The sequence below is a fragment of the Oryza sativa genome, chromosome 6 (genome assembly GCF_034140825.1).
Source record: "Oryza sativa Japonica Group chromosome 6, ASM3414082v1".
Classification (NCBI taxonomy): domain Eukaryota; kingdom Viridiplantae; phylum Streptophyta; class Magnoliopsida; order Poales; family Poaceae; genus Oryza; species Oryza sativa.
This window is the reverse complement of record NC_089040.1, coordinates 11046136-11060989: the sequence shown is the minus strand read 5'-3', so window position 1 is coordinate 11060989 and position 14854 is coordinate 11046136. Positions and strand designations below refer to the sequence as shown.

At 44.5% G+C, this 14854-nt stretch overlaps 1 protein-coding gene across 1 annotated transcript; it reads left to right on the top strand.

The window, feature by feature from the left end:
• Nucleotides 1-6463: 6463 nt before the first annotated feature.
• Nucleotides 6464-9790, top strand: LOC4340801 (uncharacterized). Its single transcript, XM_015787013.3, has 2 exons — nt 6464-7585; nt 8118-9790. The coding sequence occupies exons 1-2, from the start codon at nt 6519-6521 to the stop codon at nt 9616-9618; spliced, it is 2568 nt and encodes an 855-aa protein (XP_015642499.1). The 5' UTR covers nt 6464-6518; the 3' UTR covers nt 9619-9790.
• Nucleotides 9791-14854: the final 5064 nt, after the last annotated feature.

Here is a 14854-nt window from a genome sequence, read left to right as displayed (position 1 = left end):
AGTAGCAGGGTACTGGCACGATGACGGAGAGCGGCGGCGGAGGTAGCGGGACGATGGTGGGGATTTCCTTTCTCTCCCACCCTGGCCCCTTCTGCCCTGACGCTAGTGGCGGAGTGGCCGATAGCGCGGGAATGCAGGGCAGCGGTGGAGAAGACGGCTTGGAGAATGCTCGCCTCGCCTGTTGCAGCTTCTGGTGGCGCTCGCAGTTCGATCCGACAACGGCGGCGTGGTGGTGGAGGAGGAGGTGTAACGTTGATGCAGCAGTGGCGAAGTGGAGGAAGGGGCTCACCATCGGTGGGAAGGGTGGAGAAAGATCGCCAATCGCACTGCCAAACTCACCGAAGAAGCCCTCGGCGGCGATGCTTCCTGTCCCCACCGTCGTGCTGGTGCTATGCCGCTTTGGAGGAGCTCGGACCTCAAACCTCGGAACCTTGCTGTCCCTGCCGATTGTCGTGGCAGGCCACCACCATGGTCCTAGCCAAGGATGATGGAGAGCACGGAATTGTCGGTGTGGGGCTCCATCCCGAGGCAGGAGGCAAAGGAAGAGCATGGCGCACGAAGCCATGGCGCTCCGTCTGGTGGTTGGGATGCAAGCGGACCGACCCGCGAATTTACCTATAGGTCAAATAGATGATAACTAATGAATTTTTGTGTCGTGGTCCGGTTTGCCGCATTTAGAGATGTAAGTGGGTCAATCTACAAACTCATTTATATGTCAAATTAATAGGTAACCTGCGAGTCAAACCCGTGGGTTACCCACTAATTTTGCCTGTAAGCGGGTTCGCGGACAAGCTCACTTGCAACCCTATCTGGTGGCCGTCGAGGCCTGGCTCAGCCACGCCTTCAACGGCGCAGTGCCCCAGAAGCAGCTCGGTCGCGCCTTCTTCAGCTCGAAGGGGTTGCGACCCAACAACTGCTTCCCTAGCTCTAGCAGTCGCCCGCAGAGCTCGCCAGGGACGCCGAGGTTCACCATACCCAGACAGAGAGCTGCCGATCGAGCGTGGAGTCTTGCAAAGATAGAGAGGAGAGAAGGGGCTGACATGTGGACTTCATATTTTCTTATTTTTTCCCTAGTCACTTACATGTGGGCATCACTTGTATTTTTGACTAGGTTGCCATGTCAACACAAGTTGACCAAGTCAAAGCACCACATCAGCGAAAACCGATGAGGAGTCAAATTGCACCGGTTTTAATAGTTTTTTTTGGGGAGAGGAGGGGGGGTGGAGATATCTGGTATTGTGGTTCAGAGATACGAATCAGATTCGGCCACTGGTTAAGGGAGTCAAAGTGGACTTATTCCTATCAGAATTGGATGGGTCAAAGTTACAAGTAACACTGTACTCTTGGCCCGAATAAAATGCGGTAAATTTGGCTAATACCACGTATCAGTCTCTGTAATGGTAATGGTAGTAACATTATGATAAAGGATCCTCATCCCACTGTTTTATATTGCTAAACATAGACTAGCCGATAATAATGCTCACGCCATCATACGATCCAAGTGGCTGCGTTCTAAACAACTTCTTGGCTGAGCTATTGTTCTAAACAACTTGTTTTGTTAAAAGAAAATTTAAAATTCTTTTAAAAATTAAATAAATTTTTATTTTAAGGTCATAATAATTAATATTAATTAACCATAACGTTTTTATAGCTCTTTTACATGCCACATAAATTTAGTTAGTTTGGACGAAGTCGCTGTAACCAGCAGCTAGCAAGTAGCAACTTAGAGCATCTCCAACAGACTCTAAGTGCACCTCCAAGCTAAAACTTGGCAACTCCATAAAAAAAAAGTGCTCCAACAGCCTCTCCAACCCGCTGGCCAAATCTCTCCAATCCCTGACATAATTTGGCCACCCAATATCACTCGCCAACCGTGGGCCCCATGACTCTATCCCCCTCTCTAGCTCTCTCTCCTTGCCAGGCAGCCATCCGGCAGTGCTCCATCAAGCCAGCCTTTACCCGCGGCCAGAGGAGATGGGGCGAGGGTGGCTCGGCGAGGGAGGAGAGACGGTAGGAGGACACGGCATTTCGCAAGGTGGCCCAGGGGTCTTCTTCGTTTAAGGCAATGACGACAAGGGAGGAGCGAGGGCGCAAGATCGACGCAGCTCCACAGCGAGGGCGATAGGGTAGCTCGACGGCGAGACAACACGATGTTGGAAAGGGAAGAGCGAGGGCGCGATGGCGGCTCGGTGGCAAGGGAGTAGTGAGTGCGAGACAATGACACGACGGTGGTCGGCTGGATGGCTCGGAGCGAGATGACGATGTGGCACCACAGTTGAGTCGTCACAGCGTCGCCAGCCGAGGTAACTGCTCCTTTCGCTGCCGGCCGAGATCACAGGCTGTCATAGCTCCACCTTTCCCACAGCGCGAGCTCACCACCATCGCAGCTGGTGCTGCCGCCGCTGCCATTGTCGTCTTCTTCTGCTCTCGCCATCTGCCACCAACGACGGTGGCTATCCATTCCTCTCGCCACTTGCCACCGCTGCTGCCTTCTCCCCTCTTCCCAGCATGGTTGCTAACTCAGGATGCATGAAGGATTGAAGGATGTGTGGTTGTGAGGATGGTGGAGAGACTGACATATGAATCGCACTATCATAGACTTAGAATAGAGAGGGTAGATAGAGATGTTGTCAGAGTAAGCAACGAGTTTAATTTGATAAATCAGATGAAGAGTTGGATATATGAGTGTTTGGAGAACCTAATTTAGATAGCCTATTGGAGATGCTCTTACTCATCTAAACCTGGCGATCTAAACCTGGCGAACCTAACGAATGTTATATTGCAAACATTGAACTCGAATGCACAACGGCTACATACTTTCGGTAGTCAAAGGTCCTAGGAATGAATACGGAATGGAGGACGGATTATACTCGTAACATATTCTTTTTTGTTTTTTTAATAGAAAACAAATATGAATAGCTCGGATATAGAAATAAATACAAATCGTATCGAATATAAATAAGGATCTAATATGATTAAACAAGAGTACAGAAATAAATATTTCTCGGAACACAAGAACGACCTAAACTTGTGACAAAAACAAATAGCATCACACATAATTAGCTCGTTTTATATAAAAAGTTTGATCGAAGAATAAGCAATGCTAATTAAGTTCAACATGTACAACATCGTTTGTATAAGTACATTTCTAACTGATATTATCATACAAATTTATAAAATATTTAAAAGTTTAAATAATATTAATAGTGTGGACTGGTATAATTTATAAAGCTCTAGTAAAATCTAAATAGGTATGCTGAAGGTCTAGAGTTAGAAACAAAATAAGTATGTTTTATGTCTTTAGCGGATATCCGAATAGTATTATTCATTGGATAGTCGTATCCGTCGAAAACTCTGATATTATATCTGTATTTGTATACAGACTACCTAAGAAATATTTATATTCGGACTATCTGAGAAGTATTTGCTAATGGTATCCGTATTTATTTTTCTCTATCATCCCTAGTTGAGTCTTGGCACGCACCAGATGCATGGAAAGTGATTTTTATCCCGTGAGACTTTTAGAAGTCATCCCATCATTTCTCATCAAAACACATGTAAATAGTTACGAAAAAAGTTTGTAAAATTTTATGACACATTGGTTTGAAGTACATCTACTTTGCATGGTAACTGCTCCGCACGACAAGTGCTTTAACGACTAAAAATCTAAGGGATCCAATTTAGAACAAGGAGTTTTAGAGGAATTTTATAGGGTTCAAATAGAAAAAGGATACATGTAAAAAACGTGTTTGCAAACATCATATTAAATTGATATGTCAAATGTGGTTGAAACTTCATTTTTATAACAACCCACTAAATCCAATGGTTGAGATTTTGTTAGTAAGAGTTTAGTAAAGATTTCTTAGTACATACGTAAGTATTACTCGTTAAAATACTACAATTTTTTTTCATAAATGTCCATTTGGTGTAAAGGAATAGCCATTCCAAAATCTTATAAAATTCCAATTTCTTCAAAATTTCTTGGGACGGTCTCAAATCATAGTGATTTTTGAGAATTAATTTATAATTAGTATGGGATCCAAACCTCTCGGAAAAAATTCTTTCTATATGTTTCTTTTGATGCCTGTATTTTTCTTCGGCGTGCCTGTATTTTTTCTTTCCTTTATTGGAAGAGGTCATTTCTGTACCTTCCGTGTAATTTTCTATGCATGAGAAAAATCTTACGTTTTTCTTATCCATGTGTATCTTTTATCCTAAATATATGTTCCAAAGTGAAAAATTAACCAAAACAAAGGAAAAGGATGGCACCTTAGGAGATATGTTTTCAGTCTCATCTACCACCATAGTATCATCATCAAGGTGCCTGACCTGTTGATCCACTCGTACTGGACGGACAGGGCATGCACATGCTGTCTTGGTTGCCGCTGCAAACGGATTTTGTCCGAGTGTAATCTCCGCTGCTGTTTTCTGATCAGGTTAGCCTGTTTACTACCTTTTCCTACGTTTCGTACACCTACAAAAATGAAAACATAGTTAAGCAAACGCTAATCATGGGCTGAAGCTCCACTTCTATATTAAGTATGTTATTAGTGTACAACTTGTTAATTACTTGACTCACACCGCTCAAGGTGCATACATCCATCATTACTCCGGAGAAACGCGCTCTATCGTGTCATCCGGTAAAAAACCACTTGTTGTTTTCGACAAGATTCTATATATCATATTTGGTAATGACTTCTTAGATATTTAATTTGAAAACTTAAATATGTGCAAACTTATCTTTAAAAAACTACTTCATAGTACTGCAAACTTATTAGAGTATAAATATAATTAAGGGAACTGCTAGATTTCAAGCGCCTAAAATTTTGTACATTCTTAAGCCCTAAATTGCAGAGTTATGCAATATGTAATATATGTTACTTCTTTTAAACTGGAATTTTGGCGCTACATGGTTGAGTTTGAATATTTTTTACCTGTACTGGAATTGTAAGTTTCTATCATGTAGTTCAGCATTTTTTCAATTTTTCCAGGTTAGAATAGTTTGTTGCTTAACTTTTTTATCTTGGAAAGAGGGAGTACTGATGAAAAACAACTACTATGTTGTTATTCAAGGAAATAAAAAAAGTGACATAAATTTTCAAAAAAAATAGTCAAATCGCCCTCAATGAATATAAATTAAGAAAAAAAAAATTCAAACGTCGAGTATTGTTTTTCGATAGTTATATTAAGTCCACCTCTACGTACGGAAGTATGAAACCTCCAAGACTCTGAAAGTCACGGAGGGAATGAACGCGCGTGTCCTTGTGGCACACGTATAGTTAATGATCTGACCTTGGAGTTTATATTATTCTTTTCAAGATTTGCAATTAATTGGATCGACATAACCATAGTTTACGAATAGAGGATATATCTAATTACTTTGATCATGATGCGATTATATATCTTGCTTTTGAAGTGTTAGACAGCTGGTCGACGACGACCGACAGAGTCAAGTCTCTCTTGACAGAGTCAGGGACTTAGTGTACCACTCTCTACTCTGCTTGCGCGATCGCGTGGCAACTTTCTTTATATATTTGTATCAATTTATACGTATATGCATAAGGGCTACAATTCTGACTCTCAAAGGGACGACACTCCTTCATTGTATCTATTGTCATTTAAATGGTTATGAAAAAATATAAAAAGATTCAACCAGATAGACTAATATGTGATAAATCACTCCACAAATATACAAGCTGCAATGAAAAACCAATTTGACTGTGAATATACGTTAACTAGCCATAGTTTAACTTGTTTTTTTACAACTTGTAGAAGTTAAATTTTATATGTTTTTGGAGTGATATACTCCATCCGTTTCATATTATAAGTCGTTTTACTTTTTTTTTCTAGTTAAACTTTTTTAAATTTGACCAAGATTATAGAAAAATATAGTAGTATTTTCAACATAAAACAAACATATTATCTAAATATATTCAATGTTAAATTTAACAAGGTTTGACTAGAAAAATAGTCAAACGATTTGTAATATGAAATGGAGGGAGTACCACATATAAATCTATCTAGTTAAATTTTTTTTAAGTTTTCTACAACTATTAGATGACATGCAAATAACAAGGAGATGTTCCCTCGAGAGTCCACTCCCTTGCAGACTGCCAGCGTGCCCACACCCGCACCCGATAAAAGAAAAATTCTATGCGGCAGTGCCGCGTGATGCTTCTCATGTAACACCCTACGAACTAGCGACGTGTGTCCTGCTGCTATCCGCACGAGATTTTTCTTTGAGCCGAGCCAATATAGCTAAATTAGCGGCTCAAAGAAAAGTCTCGCATGGGCAGCAGTAGGATACAGCATCACCAATTCATACGGTGTTGCACGAGAAGCGTCGTGCGGCACTGCCGCGTAAAATTTTTTTTCCCACACGGTCAGCCGCGCACTAGCAGAGCACCCCTACTCTCTCCTGTCTATATATTTGGAGGTGGGTGCATGAGTCCAGCTCAAAGTGTACAAGTGTACAAGCCATATCAATCTTTCCTCTTGAGTTCACTAAGATTTCGCCAATGCCGCCGCCGCCGCCGCCGCCGCCGCCCGGGAATGTTGCGGAGGAGCAGCCATGGGAGTACACGCTGCGGAAGTACCTCCTGCTGCTGGCCACGCTGGTGGCGACGGTGGCGTACGGCGCCGGGTTCAGCCCGCCGGGCGGCGTGTGGTCGGACGCGAAGGACGGCGTCCACCTCGCCGGCGACCCCGTCATCAGGGACCACTACAACGGCCGCTACCTCCTCTACTTCTACTGCAACGCCACCGCGTTCGTGTCGTCGCTCGTCGTCATCGTCCTCATCCTCCTCTTCGCCGTGCTCCACGAGAAGCGGAACGTGCGGGTCACCGTGATGCCGCTGCGCGCGGTCATGGTGCTCGACCTCGTCAGCCTCATGGGCGCCTACGCCGCGGGGACGTGCCGGGACAGGACCACCACCACGTTCACCGTCGTGCTCGTCTCCCTCGTCGTCGTCTACGTCGCGCTGCAGGTGGTGCTCGCCTCGCTGCCCGCCGGCGAGCACGACGGCGACGAGCACGTCGTGAAGGAGAAGTCGCGCAAGGTGCTCCTGCTGCTCGCCACGTTCGCCACGAGCCTCACGTACGTCGCCGGCCTGAGCACGCCGGGAGGCTTCTGGTCGGACTCGGACGCCGCCGCCGGCCACCGCGCCGGCGACGCGGTCATGGGCGACAGGCACCCGGCGAGGCTGACGGTGTTCCTCCTCTGCAACACCACCGCGTTCGTCGCGTCGCTGCTCGTCATCGTGCTGCTCCTCGACCGGAAGCTGCGCGACGGCACGGTGCGCGCCTGGGAGCTGTACGGGTGCGTCCTCGTCTCGCTGGCGGGGCTCGTCGGAGCCTACGCCGCCGGGAGCTCCAGGGCGGCGCACACCACCGCCTACGTAGTAGCTCTGATCGGCGCTGTCCTCGCCTACATTGCCATCCATCTGGCCGTCGTCGCGTGCGCCGCGCGCGCACTTAGCAACACCGGCATGTCGGAGAAGCTTGCTGGGATGTATTCTTCGGTGAAAGAACGGCGATATCATCTCAGGCAACCGGCCCGAGAATTAGCCCAGGCTAATGATGACAGGTATATGTCGTCGTCTCACGAGAATATTTCATTTTACAGATCTTAGAGTTTGATAATTCTCTTTAAGTCTCAGTGTGAAACAAAATTATTTAGTGTTTATTTGATCTACTGTTCTTGAAAAAGTACGTACGATCATTTTTAATGTTAATCCATGATGACCTTTCCTAATACCTCCCTCCTTAGTGCTACCGTATCAATAGTGTTGGATGGTAAATCTATATTGACATACGTAATACACTGGTACCTACATGTATTGTGTATGGTATTAGGTATTTTGTACCGTATAACATTAGTACCAGGTTATATCAAGTCTGATATCATAGCTATCAGGTCTATTACATACTGTATCATACTGACGTCAACGTATAATATTCCGTTAAAGGAATGGTATAGTGTTTCCTAGGCATACTCGTAAACGACGGTACCTTTCCCTACCTTCCCAAAACATGTAAAAAAGCTTACTCACACATTTAATTTTATGTTTTGTTATTAGACAATCATCCATTTACTTTTCTTTGGTTTCAATTACTAGGGAGAAGCTACTGAACCAAGCTCTAGAGAAGGCTCGCTCTCTTGTTCTATTGCTCGCCACTCTGGCAGCAACCATAACTTACCAAGCAGTGCTTGACCCGCCGGGTGGTTATTGGCAGGTTGACAAGGATGGCCACAAGGCTGGTGACCCAATTCTCCTAACAATTAATGCTAAGCGGTATAAGACATTTTTCTATTTCAACTCAACTGCCTTCGTGGCATCCTTACTCGCCATCATCCTGGTGCAGAGCAAGTCTCTGCTTAAGCGCCATGCACTGGAGGCAGCCATGATTTTAGACTTATTTGGGCTCATGGGTGCATATGCAGCTGGTAGCTGCCGGGATGCAAGCACCTCCATAAATGTCATGGCCATAGCTGGTGCAGTGCTGGTGTATGTGGTGATCCATATCGTGTTCTTCACACTAGATCACAATGATGGCAGTATGCTAGGTGAAGACAATGCACTGCTGGAAAAGAGGCGCAAGAGGTTGCTCCTTTTTGCGATCTTATGTGCAACCATCACCTATCAAGCTGGGCTAACCCCGCCAAGCGGCTGCTGGCAAGATGATGATAAACAACATGGTTATCATGCAGGTCACCCAGTCCTCTTTAGCAACCACCCACGCCGTTACAAAGCCTTCTTCTACTGCAACACAACAAGCTTCATGTCATCCATCGCCCTTATCATACTCTTGGTCAATCCAAATTTGTATAGGCCAGCCATTCATAGCTATGCGCTCTCTGTTTGCATGGTGGCTGGCATGTTTGGTCTCATGGGTGCCTATGCTGCCGGAAGCTCACAACATATGCGGACATCCATATATATCTTCGTTTTGCTATTCATTTTTCTGGTCTTACTTCTTGTAGCATTCGTGGTGCACCAGAAATCTCAGGGCACGCAGAACAGGAGAACAAATGAAGCGGAAGTACCTAATACGAATGACATCAAGCGTAAACAGTACACCAAGCGCAAGAACTTGATGCTACTGGGGATTCTAGCAGCGAGTGTCACCTACCAGGCCGGCTTGCACCCACCGGGTGGCGTGTGGCAGAGCAATGATGATGCTGGGCATGCTGCGGGTGACCCAGTCTTGCATGACAAGCAAAAGCTACGGTATCACGCCTTCTTCTACAGTAACTCCATTTCCTTCATGGCGTCTATCATTGTTATCATCTTGTTGTTGCCAGAGTCGCTAAAACTGAATGTCAATGAGTGGTTGTTGAAGGCAATGAACACGACAGTTGTTCTCGACATGATTGGACTCCTGGTAGCCTATGGTACTGGCTCTAGTAGGGATTGGGACACATCTGGATATGTCATCGCGATGGCAATATTTGTTCTAGGCTACATTTCAATCCATGCTATGCTATCGAAGTTGAGCCAGGTTGCCAACCATCGTGTTGCTTCTGAGGATCCTGAGTCTCAAGTACTTGGTAATGGTTTGCATCAGGCGCGTGGGGTCTGTGTGGGACTCCATCCATCCATCAATGTTGTTCAGTGAGATGCATTTTCAGCCCAGTAATTCTACATACTAGTTGTACTATCAAACAAATGATGTACTAATGTACTACTAGGTTTATAATTTCTCTGTTTTTCTACTTTTTCTATGCTTGTGTTCTCCTAATTTCCTCTATGTCTATCTTTGCCAATAATTATATCCATATCTTTAGATAACATTTTTCATCTGTTATACACAAATGCTATGTGCTTATATATGGCCATTTTCTATGGTTTGTTTTCTCTATCTACTACATCTTTGTTCTTAAGCATCCTTGTCTCCACATCTATTCGATCGAGCCATCAAGGTAGAATTGTGGGATTATTGTTTGTTGGTCTAGTGTTGGACCTGTATGTTTAATACTCCTTCCAGGCTGAAAATAATTTTCGGTTTGGACAAGAATGTTTTTGAACTTTATAAATTTTGATTATGGATAACTTCTAGAATATTACTTGGAGACCATATGTATAGTGGTCAAAGTTATTTCTTGGAGACTGTATATCCTTGTCCAAAATGACAATTATTTTCAACCAGACGAGAGTATATATAATTTAGCAACTATGTTGAGCTAGTATTTATTCTATGACAATATTTTGGGATAAAGGAATATTTCTTTCCCCTCAGTCAACTTCATGGGCAACACATGCCCTAGCAACAGCCACCCCTTGAAAGTGCATCTAGGCCCTAGTGGGTTTTGGATGATTAATAACATGACAATTAAGGTATTATTGGTTCAATTGAGCTAAAGTACATGTGCTAGTCCTGACGATGAATGTCTTAAGTCGTGGAGCCCCTACAAAATTAAAGCAAGCGGTAAAAAGGACTCAAGATGATTTAAATTCCATTTTATTTTGAAATTGAGTACTTGGAAGATTGTACTATTAAGAGGGGTTCATGTTGAAGGACTAAATTGTTTTCCAAGCGCTCAAAATATGCTTGATCTTAAGTGAGATACACCATGCACTATACTCACATGGCAAAATGGTATTAGTTCTTAATGCGGGCCAGATGTTCCAGTACTTATAACCAGAGGTTCCGGCCAATGTTCTCTGTTTAGCCGAGAGATTAGACCAGAAGTTCTGGTCAATGCTCTTGGGCTTCCGATCACTGTGATTAGTAGTTTTGATCCACCTTCTCTAGTCGTGCTCTAAGTTTTGATTAGAAGTTCTAGTATTCAAATATGTAGGTAATGGTTAGTTTTGGAGAAGTGCGAATATTTAACTTTACCCACCTCATCTTTCAGTAGTTTGCTATTCCATCGTTTAGATTGTCACACCATGCACTAGCACCACTTGTAGTGACACCAGAGAGGGTGCGCCACAAGATATTATCGTGAACCGACTTCCGCGGAACCTCATTGCCAGTACTAGTCCTGTGACACAATGCTGGTACCCATGGCTAACGGAGATGCATCGTTGCAACTAAATATAACCTAGATAAATTACACCTTACAGGAGGCACACCTTGGGGAAAACTCCGATAATGTAACCTGCAAGTAGAGAATCTGCAACAATATTTAATTAGACTCAATGCATAAGCAACGGCTTGGGACTAGGAAAGAAACCTTAATCTTCAACTTTACTTCACTCTTCATAGGGATGAGAGTACTCAGCAAGCCATAAGAAATATGAGTATCCAGGCTTCAAAGTGGGCTAGGTTTGTTTCATAAACTTTTCAAATCATTTTCCAAAAACACCAAGTGTGGATTATTTAACAAGTGATTGGAAAGTGGCTCTCGCCTTGATCCTATCCACGAATTGCTTTGCAATAACTCAAGCAGACAAGGCAAAGTTTAGTTGATTAAAGTTATTGGTGAAGTCTCTATACTAGTCCTCTACCCATCACACCTACTCATAGTGGTTGTCATGAGGCAACTCTCTTCTCAGCTCCCTTATTAGTTTCTTTTCACTTTCTACATCCATGAAGCATCAGCCGATCTCATATCTCTATCCCCAAAATGGGTAATCAAGAGAATCGACAAGATGCATAGAGCATTTCTATGGAAAGGAGATGAACCCGAGAATGTTAAACCACGAGCAAGCCTGGTCAATTGGCAGATAGTCTGTAGACCGAAGGACATGGGGGTATTGGGGATCCTCGACCTCGAGAGATTCTCCTCTGCCCTAAGACTAAGATGGCTCTAGATAAAGTGGAAAGACCAATCCAGGCCCTGGGACAAAATGGAATTGCCATGCAATGAGAGGGATATTCATCTCTTCCAAGCCTGCACTGAAATCCATTTGGGTGATGGAACTAAGACCTTTTTTTGGAAAGATAACTGGCTTAAGGGGCGTTGCCCAAAGGACGTCACCCCGGCTCTCTTCAAGCTAGCAAAGAGGAAAAGCAGGAACGTCTCCACTGAACGCACAAATGGCAATTGGATTCAATCCTTCAGGCAAATCACCATGGTCGAGGAAATTCACGAACTGGTCCAACTAGGAAGCTTATTGACCGAGGTTGAGCTCGATCAAGGGGAGGAAGATGAGATCATCTGGAAGAGATCCAGTTTTGCGACCTATACGGCCCGCAGCGCCTGTCGTGCTCAGTTCCTAGGATCGCAGCAAGACATGATATATCTAATCAATTGGAAAACCCAAGCGCTTCCCAAGCAGATATTCTTAGGATGGCTCATACTTCATCACAAAGTGCTAACGGCAGACAATTTACTCATAAAACACTGGGAGTGTAGTTGGATTTGCCCGTTATGCAGGAGCGCTTTCGAAGATGCCGATCACCTATTCAGACAATGTGAGTTCATCCAGGAAACTTGGAGCCAAGTAGCTACTGCGAGCGGTTTCTATCATGGTCACAATCACTCCACTATTGCGGAATGGATGAGAAATCTTGCTGTGGGGGGGGGGGGGGACCAAAAAAGAAGTCAAGGCAAGGATTGGCGCCTTAATAAAAACCTGGTGGCACGTTTGGCTCCAAAGAAACGCAAAGATATTCAGGGGAGAAGAGCCCAACGCACAGAGGACTGCGCACCTTGTCATAGAAGACTGCCGAGAATGTAACGTAGTTTTTGAACCACCTTGATCCCTATTCTATCACCGCCTTCTGTTCAAGTAGTTCATCGTATTTTATCTGTAAACACCTAATGTAAACTTGTGTTTTTCCCCCTTCTAATATATTCGGCAAGACTCTTGCCGCGATCGTTTAAAAAAAAATCTCTATCTCTTCAGCCCCCAAAGCTATCCATAGCCTCAAGCACAAACTGCATCCATTCGGGAAGCTTGATCTATGTTGCCATTGGACATCCCGATCCACACAAGACCAGTTCATACCATGTAATGGTCATCCATGCATCAGCCATCATGGTCGATTCTAGTAACACTTTCAATCCCACAAATCACTTCCGCAAATCATAGACAAACAAATCTACACTAGGAGAATCATCTCACATTCACCCGTGATCGTGGGCATTGACGTGTAACATACTAGATTTTTCAGGGTAAAATTTTTGCGAAAATATTTAAAGTCATTGTTCTTCGTTCTTTCGAATTGGAGCCTCCCAATCCATATACTTCTTTTGTTCCCTCTGAGATTCCACCTTCCGCATAACTTCGTTAAGTTTCCTCTCCAAACCAAATTCGAGATATCCCAAACAAAATTCTCAAAATCATCAGAAGAGCTCGTGTTTATTTTAAGTTATACCGGAGTCATCGTGCAAATATTCTAAAATCCCCAGTCTCATCGATTTCCTATTCAAAAATATCCTACCAAAGATCTATTCAAAAATTTCTTGAACACTATCTCTCCCTGGGTTAAAGTCTACCTTAACCCAGCCCATCGCCTTTTCTTTTCATTCACCTCCTTTACCCATCTCTCTGTTTGGGCTGTGCTGGTCCACGACTGCTGTTGGCCGAGCCGAGGCAGCCGCCGCCCGCGCCGTCCTGCGCCCTTCTTGTGTTCGCACGCGCTAGCCGCATGCCGCCTCACTCCTGCCTACTCCGCTCCGCATTCCGCCATGCGCAGCACACGCCCGTCTGAGCCGTCTCATGCTGGCTCGCGTATACGCGTGCGAACGCCGCTGTGCGGTTCCAAAACAGCCACGCAGCTGCTCGTAGCCATCCCTCCTTTGTTTTCCCTCCTCCTCCAGTCCTTCCCTCCTTCAAAGTGAATGAGCTAAAGGCTGCCCCTCTGTAGACATCAAGAGCTAATCTCGTTTTCATCCCAAAACTTCTCCTGCCAGAGCCAAGTCCGGCTGTGCAGCCGTTTCGCCGGCGTCGATCTTCTGCCACCGCACCACGGCACCGCAGGAACACCTCTCATCGATGAGAACTTCCCCAACCTTTTTCCCCTTCTTTCCTTGCTTGTGTCGAGCTCCCATCGTGCTCCTGTCCACCACCATGGCTACCACCGTGGTCAGTTTTTCCGGCGCCTCATCTATATCAACTAACCACAAAAATGGAACCTTCTCATCCGGGAACCCGTTTTGACACGCTCACTCGCCCGCGTTCGCCACCGGAGCTATGCCACTTCCATGCTCGGTGTCACCATAGCTCCAGATCTGGAACTCGCGTTCCGGCTAGCTTCGTTGTCTTCCAGCCCAGCGTCCACATCCTGTGGGGGTGTCAGCCTGTGGAACACGTCATGATATCGTCTTCGTCGCCGTTTCCCCACTGGAGCTCTGGAGCTTTTCCTTCCTTCTCTGTTACTCACGTGAAAAGCCACGGGAAGAAGATGAACAGTGCCGGCCAACACTGTTTCCTAGTGGTTGAACCCAACCAACCCCATCAAATCCACCTAAATAGTGCCTAACCACAATAAAACCTGTCCAAACAGTTCTATTAAGATGTTTTGCTCCTGTTCGAGCTCTAAAACACCAAATCAATTTCAGTTGTCACCTCTGTTATCTATAGCGTTAATATCAAATTGCAATCACTACTACACAGACCATGAATCATAACCATAGGATAAATCTTTTTCCATTCAAATCAACTTAACTCTCGATTTATCATTTTCTTTTGCTCAGGCTCCGATTCATAATATTTATTTTATCGTTTATTTGTAGTATTTTTATTATAGGCTTATTTGGTCGTTTCTTCATGTGCGTACGATAGATCGCGTTGAAGATCCCACTGGACTCGCAGGAACTGAAGTGGACCTAGAAGGCTAAGCTGAAGCTTCAGAAGGCCACGTTCCACAAGGCAAGCCACAGTTTCAATCTTTGATCATATTAAAACCTAGTAAAGAACCACTTAGTTATTTTCTGCATTGAGTATTTATAAAATTATTT

Excerpts from the sequence above, each read along its gene's own strand:
- LOC4340801 (XM_015787013.3), top strand. The coding sequence starts at position 6,519 with ATGCCGCCGCCGCCGCCGCCGCCGCCGCCCGGGAATGTTGCGGAGGAG. Across the intron at positions 7,586-8,117 it reads GCCCAGGCTAATGATGACAG|GGAGAAGCTACTGAACCAAG; the intron begins GTATATGTCGTC and ends TTCAATTACTAG.